Here is an 11,099-nt window from a genome sequence, read left to right as displayed (position 1 = left end):
ACATTCAAAATTTTGAACAGCTAGAGCATGTTCTGGAACCAAACGAAAAATACAGTAATCGGATGTACAGGGTGAACTAAAGTGGTGGTTTCATACAGAAAAAGGTGGCTCCTTCATGCGAATTTAAACTGGCTAAGAAGTAGCGAGCAATTTCAATTACTCGGAATTACTGTAGTAGACATAGTATCTCTTAAAGGATTGTGCAGAAAAGGCCTAACTCACAGCTTGAGAAAAAATATGGTGGTACCGAAACCTATATTGTGACTCCGTAGAGAAGGAAACAGAGAAGGGTAGAAAGAAATGTTCTGCTCGGAAGTGTGAGAGTTCTTTTTTTAAAAAAGGAGGTTAAAACCCCCGGCCTCTGTATCAATTGATGTATACGGCCATCTTTATTTATTATTTAACAAATGTCTAATAAGAACATACATTAAGGCATCCGAAGCCACCACTCACACCTACAAAGCTGTCGCCCGAGGCAGGGCCGGCCACCACGCCGCCGCGCCGCATAGATTGGATCGGCCGTGCCACCACGCGTTTAGGGGCTCCGCACCACCCCTAAGACGCGGGAGAGAGGGAGTCCCCGCCACCGCCATCGGCTTTCGAGCTTAGCCCGGCGGCGTCCTCCGGCGGCGGGGGGAGGGAAAGAGGGAGATCTCGCCCCCGGCGGCTAGGGTTTGGGTGCCACCCGAGTTGCCTTAGTGGGGACGACGCGGGGGAAGTGCGAGAGTTAAGTTAAAGATGTATCAAATGTATAGGCTCAGTAGCATTGGACAAAAAGGTGCGTCAATTCTAACACTGTGAAAAATTGGGTGTGAGTTCTATGAAGATACTAACCCTAAGTGTTGTGTAGTACCGAAAAAAGTTTTGGAGGTATCGGGACTTAGTAATACTTACAATCGAGGTGGCTAGAGTGATTTTTTGAGGACTTTGGGTTTCAGATATTTCATGAAGTGTCATGCTGAAGTACCTTTGCTTGTGCCCATCTTCACAGTATGGTTGTCCTACACTCAATAAATTGAGCACGGAGACTAGGGTAGCGAGAACCACCATGTCCATCATCATTCACGCCATCATCGTCGACTCTCACATCCATCTCATTGTAATCGCTAAACTCTTTCATTGTGATTCCGGACTTTTTGTGAATCTATACGAGGATTGCTTTAGTCATTCATCTTCGATCCATATGACTATCGCATTCGTGTCTTGTGCCTTAATGTCTGAGTAGTTCCCTAGTTCTTGGTGGTTGTGCATGAAGGATGTTAGTGTCATTGGAATGAGGGGTTGAAGGCATCGTGGTGACATAAGTTATCTCTCCCCTTAGCAGACTTTGGGTACAAGAGGCCCCTATGCTTTTGCCACATCCACGGGGAAATCACCACCGTACTCAGGAGACAACTATGGGGGTGATGGTGGTTCTACATGATATGGAACTAAGACATTACTACATATCTTATTATTGACTCTGCTCTCACAAATATACATATTGCAATGATAGAACATTTTCCATTCGGTATCATCATACACATATTGCAATAGTTTCCTAAGTTCTCTCACGTTCTTTACTTTCATTGCTATGCAATCGAGTCCTTTACTTTTAATCGATCTCTGTTAATTCCATCACCATTATGCCTTTGCTTGGAATCAAGAAATAACTTGCAAGCACATTACAACGAACCTCTACAAAGGGCAACCAACAATTTACTCAACTCTTTGTGATATCCATATTATTACTTCAAAGGGCAACTACAACTTACATTGTGCACTTGAAGGACACCAAGCTATGTCATGTAAACAGGGATAGAGAAACCACACATACCTTGCCTAATCTGGTTGGGAAAATTATTCTGGTCCTAGGGACGTCTGTTCTTAGGATCTAGGCCATTGATACACTCTCTCACTTAATATGCCAAAATAAAAAGGACAACAAGTTTTTAAGTGCGAGCCAAATACATGTACACCCGGCACATTCACGTGGAGTCCACATACGCATGTTGGGGACAAAGGCCACTTGCCTTGGCAGCTTGGCTACCCCGCTGCCAACTATCTCAATTTTGACCGATGACATATATCAAGTCAACCTCATGTGACTGGCACTCTGGCAATTTGTAGAAGATGATCAATAGAGTATTTGAAATTACACGGTTAACACCGAAACATTCCTGTTTAGGTTAACAACAAAACTTGCCCTGAATTTGGATTATTTTATAAGTTTTTTAACTTGATGAAAATATCTGACATCTCCCTTCAAACATGGGTTCCGCATGCACATATTTCTGCTTAGTACAGAAAAAAAATCTCACTACGACTCGAAGTTGCTCTAAAAGGTTGATGCGTACAAAGATAGCTATTTTCAATATGACCCAATTCATTGTTGGAACGGCAATATCGTTAGGTTTTGGAAGGATACATGGCTAGGGGACACGCCACTGGCCATTCAATATCCTACTCTTTACAACATTGTACAGTGGAAAGAGGCTTTCGCCAGTACAATTCTAGGATCGGTTCCCTCGAACATTTAGTTCAGAAGATCACTAGTAGCTAGGTGAGCGATGAGATAGATGGCTACATCTCGTGCGTAGGTTGAGGGAGATTAAATTGTCGGACAAGCCAGATACACAACATTGGAGACTTTTGGTGTCAGGGGCATTCTCAGTAAAGTCAATGTATATTGATATGATAAACACTGGCCCAATCCCAAACTCGCTCCTCATTAGGGAAACTGAGATGCCTCTAAAAACATGTGGTCTGTCCATAAGAAAGTAGTCTTGACTAAAGATAACCTAGCAAAACATTGTTGGAGGGCAGCAAAAAAGGTGTGTTTTTGTGATCATGATGAGTCGATTCAACATCTCTTTATCGATTGCTAGCCAGACTATGGCGCACAGTACACGTGGTCTTTAATGTTAGTCCACCTAGTAGCATTGGTACCTTAATTTGGGACTCGGTTAAATGGGTGGAGCCTAAACTAGCGGTGTATATTCGAGTCAGAGTGTGTTCATTGATTTGGGCCACATGGAACTGTCGAAATGACATCATTTTAACAGACAGAACATACAATTTTTTTGCAGGTCATCTACAGAGCAACTTCCTGGATCCGTACGTGGTCGTTACCCAGTCGTGTGGAAGCCAAGGAGCATATGGCTCATGAGTGCACCGTTGGGAGACGGTAGCACGGGATACGGAGAATATCTGGTGCTCCCACCCCTAGGGTGCTCCCAGTGCTCCAAACTCGGCATAACATTTTTAAATGTTCAAAAAATCTAGAAATTTTTTAGCACATTCACACAACATCAATGTATATTGTCACAAATTTAGAATAAGATTTGAAAAATAGCTCGAGAAAAACATATATGAAGAATTCGACAATAAATAGTACATAACATAAGTTGGGCTTGAGATTTGGCCCACTATCACATTGATGTGAAATTTGTCATTTTTGTATCTCGAGTAATATTTTGAATTTTGATTTAAAATTTTGTGATAACATGCATTGATGTTGTGTGAATGTGCTAGATTTTTTTCAAAAAATTATGAACATTTTAAAATGTGTGAGCACTCGGAGCACTCCAAGGGTTGGAGCACCCAATACATTCCCCACAGAATACCTACAACATGTTTGGATGACAATCCAACAATAGGATAGTTGTATAGGCATCTTGTCTTTTTTTGCCGATTGTGGCTTTGTTGTTTTTTTACAACTATTTTTGAGTTTTTGTAACGTACTGCATACTTATTGGAGACTTCAGTTAATAATATTGTTGCATGCATCATTGTGATGCAAAGGCCGGGGCAATCTTTTTTTTCGAAAAAAAAGACAATATAAACAGTTGAAGTCCTCGGTCATACTACACGTAGATAGACTAGCAGCGATTGTGGTATGCGGTACCGAGCAGCTTCTAGCAGTTCAAGGCCGGGAACGAAGCCACGTCGTTGTCGCACCGGCTGCAGAGGAAGACGTGCGGGACGTCCTCCGTGTCCGCGACCCCGGCGCACCGCGTGTGCTGCCATGCCTCGCAGATGTCGCAGCACGCCATGCGCTCGCCGTCGTCGTCGTCCGCGCCACATACGCAGTCTACGACCCTCTCTCCGACGTCGCCGCCCCCCTCGCACACGGTAGCCGCTTTCTTCCTCTGGTCGCCCTCCTCGGCCGGTTCCTGCTGCTCGCCGACCACCCCTTCGACCACGACGGTGCTCCCCACGCCGATCAGTCCGAGCGCCGGGCTGGCCTCTAGGCCGGCGCCGATCCCCACGACGCACTCAGCCGTGAAGGTCCTCAGGCCGAGGTACATATCTCTGAACAGCCTCTGCACTTCCCACTTGAGTTCGCCCACGGTGGCATGCGCCGGCACGGTCACCGTCTCGTACGGCGGAACCAGCTCCGGGCTCCCGTTCCTCACGATCAAGGTGCAGCAAAGGCTGATGTAGACATGCCCGACTACGCCGCTGTTGGTGGCAGCCATCCCTTCGTGGTAGTCCTTGACGAAGTGTTTGATGTCCAAGACCATCCTTACCGCCACCGGGATCGCGCCGAACGCGCCGGTGGTGAGCGCCTGGCTCGGCTCCTTGAGCACGTGCCTGTACAGGTGCACAAGGTCTCTCATGAGCTGTGCCCTGGTGAGGTGGAACCGCACCCTCATCTTGCCGTGGCCCGGCGGCACGCCGGCTCCTGCTCCGACCGCCGCCGGGAGCACGCTGGACACGTCCTCCAGGCAGTACTCGAGCACCTTGGTCACCGGGTTCATGGCGCGCCGCACCACGTAGTTGCCAACGATGTGGTTGCCGAGGGACTTGAGCACGAAGTCGAGGAGGCCCGTGTCGCCGATGTACGTGCGCGCCGCGTCCCGCACCTCTTGCCGCGTGACCCACCGCGCGGCCGGCGCCTCGGACCGTCGGAGCGCGTCCACGACGGCGCGGGCCGCCATGTCCACGCGCTTGGCCGACCACCGGCACGACGCGTCGGACATGATGCCGCGGTAGTCCATCGCGGTGACGGAGGTGGCCGGCAGGCGGGTCCGGAGCTCGAGCATGAAGCGGAGGAGGTCGCCGAGGTTGAGCAGCTTGTGCCCGCTGATGGCCTGGTACTTGGTGACCACCATGGGGAGCTCCTGGCTGAAGCAGGAGAGGTGCGGCTCGAGCACGCAGAGCGGTATGGACTGGAGCGCGTGGAGGGACTGCTGGTACGACTGCAGCGCGACGCCGTAGCTCGGGCGGCCGTACCTGTAGCCCCACCGGCCGAACCATGTGTCGCCGTACGCGACGCCGTGCAGCAGCCTGAGCACCATGTGCCCTTTCCTCGCCGTGTCCACAAGGCTCACCGTCCTTGCAACGCACAGCATAGGTTGAGTGAGTGCACGTGAGTGAGAACTCATCGCTCGCTCATGCAGAGCATATACACATACGTTTGCGTTCGATATATACTACGAGTACGTACGTACGTTGCAACGTCACAGACATACGTATATACCTTACGTGCAAGGCTGAGCATATGCGGTCCCAGAGGTCCATGATCTGGTGGCCGGAGACGAAGTCGGAGCCGCCCTCGAAGCCGTGGAGGGCGACGAGGTGGCCGTAGCCGTTGAGGTGCACGATGCCGTGCAGCAGGTGGCCCCTGGAGGTCGCCGTCCCTTTCGACGCCTTCTCGGCGCCGCCGCCACCGTGGCCGATCCCGTAGCACAGCCCGTCGGTCTCCACGGAGGACTCCCTCTTGGGCAGCACGAAGTGAAACCTCTTGCTGCATATCAGGTGCCGACCCCAACCTGCGACACGGACGCGACCGATCATCTCCCCGTGACAGACTAATCGCGTGCGTTCGTGCGTGCAATGGTTATGCAAAGCCTGTATTGTACCGATGACACGGCAGAGGTGGCACTGGCGGTGCGGCGAGGCGGCGACCTCCTCCTCGACGACGAAGAGCCTGACGACGGTGGGCGGGTGGCGGTGCAGCTCGAGCTGGAACGACCAGCACCTGGTCTCCCCCTGGACGCCGGCCTCCAGGTGCGCGAGCCCGAGCAGGGTCCTGACGTTGTCCCGGAACGCGCCGGCGAGCTGCGCCGGGTAGCCGGGCTGGCAGAAGGAGTCGAACCGGAACAGCACCTCGCCGCGCTTCCGCCGCCGCGAGCCCCCCAGGCTGATCACCATCTTAGCAGCCATGTCGCCGCGCCCGACCCCTAGAGAAGACGGGTGTTGGCGTGGACTGGACCGCGCCGCACTTTATGGTGCCGATCATGCAGCGGTTCCTTCGGCTCCTTCTCACGCGGTAAATGCCCGGGATTTAGAAAGCTTCGGCGGTCTGGTGAGAGCCGAGCTCTATAAACAATGGACCATGCATCCTTCTAGACCACTAGCTAGACATGGCGCTCATTCACAGCATGGCTCGTCTCCTATTGAAACTTTGCACACAGCACCTCGCGTTCTCACATGTAAAGTTTAGTAAAAACTTTGCACGACCATCTTCAGGTTGCCAAAATCACCAGTGCACTTGTTGACGGTGAGGCACATATCACAGATATCTTATGTCCTAAGCAAAACCAGCATCTAAACTAGTTAGATACATCTGTATATAGACAAATCTAAGACAAGAATTTTGGGACAGAGGGAGTGGATAGATACTGCTCCGATGAACGTCGCGAGGGGGAAAACATCGGTGATCGGCACAGGGTGCTATATGCAAATGCGATGCAACCATATCATGTGTCTTAAGATATATATGGATGGCTGGTATGAGCATGAAGTAATGCCAACGAAGTACGCCTTGCCTAACTGAAAGGTAGGGCGCAGTAGTTTAAGACGAGGGGAGCCGTTATTTTACATTGTTTAACCGGGACAGAATGGAATGCATGTTCTACAACTTCGGACCCCGTGGAAGTGTGAAGTCGATGTATATTCATCCGCAACTACCGCCTTCGGAGAGTAGGTGGCCCAAATGTCTATCGTGAGCTATTTGTCAAGTACTACTAGTACTACTAATACACAGTTTCAATCCTGACACTATGCTGTTTTTCCTAGGCTTTACAATCAAATTCTCGCATCTGAATTTGAAGGGCTGAACTGTTGCTGTTCTTCTCTGCCCTTGCTACCTACCATCTGCCAATTGCTCTGTTATCTATGCACTACCCAGAGGTGCAGAGCTTCGTGAAGTAATGCGGCCAGAAATGATCTGCGCGATCAGAATGTACACTATGGAGCTGTAATGGTGGACAAGATCAGAGTGCCCAGTTAGGCTTGTCCGGTAATGATTGTGCTCTTGTCAGTCTTCATGAGATTCTAGGTAACACGACCGAGTGAGCCGAATCTGTAACAAAGGCGACATATGAATCAATGCAGCTACTGAGACCTGAGAAGGATGATAAAGTGAACCTCACCTGAGCAAAAGCGTAGATTGCCTGCACAATCCTAGCATAATCTGTCCCGAGCATTTGGATCACAATATCAGCCAAGAGTGTGCCCCACATTCTGTGTGACAGTCAAGTGTAAGCACAGAGCAGTTAGCAGGCGACTTACAGGCAAAATACTCCATGTGCAAGCAAAGGGGAATTTAATTTGATCAGATCATGGTGTAAGATAGATATTGACAGCCAGAAAAATAGGCGGTAACAGCAACGAAAGGTTTATGAAAATATACTAGAGAATATTAGAATAAACATACATTGGTCCAAGTAAACTCATGAAACTCCTAAGGCCAACATATCTAGATGCTGCACGAGCCAAACCCTGCATACATTCAAGAGGATTGTTAAAACTTGACATCTGTATGTACGAACTTCGACAAAAAACGTGGGTACAATGCCAATATTGATGTACAAAAGCAGCTGCCTCCTACACACTTTGGGCATACTAGCTCACTGAGGAATAGAATGAAGATAAAAATATGGTATTACCTGCCTAGCTGCAAGCAAGCCAGCTCTGGATTCAAGGTTAACAGCAGCTAATCGGCCACCCTAGAAATGGTAAAGGCATTACTTCTGGAGGATATTATATTAAGATAGTAGTGAATATCAGTTGTAACATGCAAACACGGTTGGTCTAAATATCAAGCTTTGCCAATGCATTTTCCAGACGGGGAAATAGAACAAGAGCTTATACTAGGCAAACACAGATATGAAGTTCTATCTATTGCGCTAGCGATGACCACAAAATAATTAAAAATTCAGGAGCAACAAACCAAAAGAATCAATTAAAATAGGTATACCTGCTTAACAAGTTCTTTCTTAATCTCATAATTAGCTGTCTCCATCAGCAGTTTTCCAGATAGTCTCTTGGCTAACTACCATAATGGTAAGTAACATTAATAAACAACGGTGTTGTGAGAACTAGAAGTAGCAGAATTTGATCTTCCAACAAATAAACTTATTTCATACCGATTCATAGATTGTTTTCACAGTCAATGCACTGCCACCCTTCCATATCAAAGAACAAATGAAATTAGCCAAAGAAGTGAAAGGTCACAAAGAAATGAGAAGAAGTAACCACAACTAACCTTCAAGAATGTACTTTCTAGTCCCTTTGCTCCAATCCTCCAAGCAGTGTCACGAAGCACCTTCCAGTTGTTTACTTCAATGCTAGGGTTTTCTTTTGGAGATTTCTGTTTATCCCATGGAAATGAAAATGATCCTTTCTGACGGCTAAATGCAGAAACAATTTAGTATTCAAGACCACTAGAGTGGCAAAGAGAGAGTATAGGTCTTAGAAGTTTCAAACACAAAAGAAATTAATGAATATGAAACTGCAATAGCGCCGATTACTAGTTAATATATTGCAGTGTGTATAACTATATATATCCATTTAAAAGGAAACAGATTGCAGCGTATCTGGTTACATAGTTTACAGCTATTTTCATATATCCCAGGGAAATTTGTGTTCGGGCATCCTTATACTTCCCCAAAATAAGATGTACATACCTTGAATATTCATCCAGGAGGTGTAGAAATATTTCGGCCTCCAGGTCTGCACTACATAATTTACTGGAGCATTGAACACCAAGTTCTCTTCTTACTTGAAGTAAGACATTCCTGTATGATGGCCTCCAGCCCCTATGAAGAACGATTGTACAAGTACAAACATTCAAAAAGGTAGCAAACCATATCAGGTCGACTTCTACAGGGTAATTAATATAATCAGGGATACATTTTTGCATGATATAGGGATCAAAGCCTACTTGACTGACCTTAGAACTGAGCGTGCATCTGCAGCAAGATACAAGAACCTCGACTCCAATTTTGAGATGAAAAGATCTCTCTCCTCGATATCGTCCAAAGCAACAATAGAAACGGTATTCGGCCTTTTTCCAATTGATTTTAGCACTGGGCTGAAATAGCTGAAGAATAAGGAGACACAGAACCAAAGCTTATGCTCACAATGTGAATCATTGGAATATGACAGGTAGATATTGCACAACAGCTTTTTGTAGCAGTCCCATTATACAAACACAGGAAAGTGATCAGGTCTAACTGAATCAGTCAGCACAATAAAGAAAACTCAAGAGAAAAACCATGATGGTTTCAAAAATCAGTAGATGGAAAAAGAAACAAAGGAGATGACATTTTAATCATTTCCAAATAAACATGATCTAGTTAGCATTACAAAAGTAAATTCACAGATCTGATCCTCTTTGGCCATAATTAACTCTTTTGCCAAAGAGTTTAATTAAATTATTTCTAAAACAAAAGTAACACTATTCTGTGTAAATTCACAGATCTGATCCTCTTTGTCCATAATTTGAATGCGGTTAGCGTTACTACTTTGTAATCAAGCAACTAGATATATTTGACTAATTGTGCAGCAAAGCATGCTTGCCGTCATAACCAACGGTAGGAACCAAAAGAGGCAGCCAAAAACTCCAAAACAACTAGTACATCGCAGCAGATTATATATGCACACTATTAACCAAACTCCAAACTAGCGAATTCAACTCTGTCTCGTGAAACCCATCACTATGATCCAAACCAAACAATCAGTTATCTCAGTGCTAAACAGTAAACAGCATTGGAACAATCAGTAAGCTCGAGCCCCACACCTGGTACCATAGAGGATCTCCTCCAGTTCCAGCAGCTCGTCGTCGGTGGCAAGCTCCAGCACCAGCCTCAGCTCCGGGTCAGACATGCCTTCATCCCCTTCAAAAGCATACTTACAACTGTAACAATTACTTCAAGAGCTCAAGCCAACAGTACAGCACAGCCCCAATTTGATTACGTACAGTACCTTCTGCCGCGCTCGCCGAGGAGTACGAAGCGGCAGCACAGGCAGGGAGAACGAGCTGGGCAGCCTGAGTCCTGTGGGTTCCACCGGGGCGAGGACACGCGACCGCAAGAGCAGGGCGGTCGGCGTAGGCCGGCGAGGTTGGGGGCCGCCGTGCTGTGGGCAGGAAGAGAAGCGAGGACTGGAAAGTGGGGGTGGTGAGGAATGGGGGGATTTGGGCCGTCGAGACGGCGGCCATTGGCGGCGGCTGCTATCGCCGGCGGGCGGTTCGGTGGGTGGTCCAGAATCCAGACCCGCGACGAGGTTTTGTGGAGCACACCTGTATAAGATACGGCCACCCCACACATGGAAATCGTACGGGTTTCCCAGTTTCATGGCAAAGACTACCACAGATTAGAATTTCTTAAGATTAGATTTTCGAATAATAATATTCAAAAAGATTTTTTTCTTTCTTTAAACCAGAGTCTAATGGACTCAATCTGTTTAAAGAGGATTGCCAGGTTATTAATTTAGAAAAGAAAGAACAAAAATCGTAACAACACGCCCACACGCATCAGTGACAATACAATTCCCAAGTCTGAAGAAACTTTCTCGATGGTACTGTTTTCTTGCGATGGCATGAACAAGAGAAAGAGCTACTCCCTCCGTTCCATATTAATTGCCGCTCCGCTCATGTGAGCGGTAATTAATATGGATTGGAGAGAGTATCCGTCTTGCCATGGCCAAGGAGCTCAGATTATATATATCTTAATTTGTTTCTAGGGTTGGCATCCGGCATGACGGATCTTGCATCCAACAGGCGACACGGCCTTCGAGTTGTGATCACTCACATATTGTTGCATGATAGGTCAGGTGGGTATCGTTTTCCAAGGCCGCACTCCGCATGTTCACACTATGTTTTATGT

At 47.2% G+C, this 11,099-nt stretch overlaps 2 protein-coding genes across 5 annotated transcripts; both read right to left on the bottom strand.

The window, feature by feature from the left end:
• Positions 1–3,746: 3,746 nt before the first annotated feature.
• Positions 3,747–6,289, bottom strand: LOC123103926 (PHD finger protein PERSISTENT TAPETAL CELL 1). Its single transcript, XM_044525623.1, has 3 exons — positions 5,847–6,289; positions 5,465–5,756; positions 3,747–5,319 (listed from the first exon to the last, which is right to left on the bottom strand). Exons 1-3 carry the CDS (start codon positions 6,148–6,150, stop codon positions 3,897–3,899), a joined length of 2,019 nt encoding a protein of 672 aa, XP_044381558.1. The 5' UTR covers positions 6,151–6,289; the 3' UTR covers positions 3,747–3,896.
• A 510-nt stretch (positions 6,290–6,799) lies between these two features.
• LOC123103927 (uncharacterized) lies at positions 6,800–10,547 on the bottom strand. Of its 4 annotated transcripts, none has more exons than XR_006450032.1 (11): positions 10,193–10,547; positions 10,013–10,109; positions 9,164–9,313; positions 8,898–9,029; positions 8,477–8,621; positions 8,358–8,396; positions 8,189–8,259; positions 7,878–7,937; positions 7,646–7,710; positions 7,362–7,452; positions 6,800–7,291 (listed from the first exon to the last, which is right to left on the bottom strand). XR_006450032.1 is itself a non-coding variant. In XM_044525624.1 (11 exons), the coding sequence occupies exons 1-11, from the start codon at positions 10,539–10,541 to the stop codon at positions 7,247–7,249; spliced, it is 1,248 nt and encodes a 415-aa protein (XP_044381559.1). In that variant the 5' UTR covers positions 10,542–10,547; the 3' UTR covers positions 6,800–7,246. The 4 variants fall into 4 exon arrangements, 3 of the variants coding, with proteins under 3 accessions (XP_044381559.1, XP_044381560.1, XP_044381561.1); XM_044525624.1 differs by having other exon boundaries at positions 8,189–8,263; XM_044525625.1 differs by having other exon boundaries at positions 8,189–8,263; positions 10,013–10,122; positions 10,193–10,546.
• Positions 10,548–11,099: the final 552 nt, after the last annotated feature.

This window comes from Triticum aestivum, chromosome 5A (genome assembly GCF_018294505.1).
Source record: "Triticum aestivum cultivar Chinese Spring chromosome 5A, IWGSC CS RefSeq v2.1, whole genome shotgun sequence".
In the NCBI taxonomy this organism is placed as follows: Eukaryota; Viridiplantae; Streptophyta; class Magnoliopsida; order Poales; family Poaceae; genus Triticum; species Triticum aestivum.
Note: the sequence above shows the minus strand (reverse complement) of the source record. Positions and strands in the feature narration are given on the sequence as shown.

Bases quoted from the DNA above. Each gene is read 5' to 3' on its own strand.
- LOC123103926 (XM_044525623.1), bottom strand. From the start codon at position 6,150: ATGGCTGCTAAGATGGTGATCAGCCTGGGGGGCTCGCGGCGGCGGAAG. The intron at 5,757-5,846 runs GTACAATACAGG...TCCGTGTCGCAG, and splicing joins CCACCTCTGCCGTGTCATCG to GTTGGGGTCGGCACCTGATA. The intron at 5,320-5,464 runs GTATATACGTAT...GTGCGTTGCAAG, and splicing joins TGCTCAGCCTTGCACGTAAG to GACGGTGAGCCTTGTGGACA.
- LOC123103927 (XM_044525624.1), bottom strand. From the start codon at position 10,541: ATGTGTGGGGTGGCCGTATCTTATACAGGTGTGCTCCACAAAACCTCG. The intron at 7,711-7,877 runs GTAATACCATAT...GAATGTATGCAG, and splicing joins GCTTGCTTGCAGCTAGGCAG to GGTTTGGCTCGTGCAGCATC. The intron at 7,292-7,361 runs GTGAGGTTCACT...CCTTTGTTACAG, and splicing joins CAATCTACGCTTTTGCTCAG to ATTCGGCTCACTCGGTCGTG.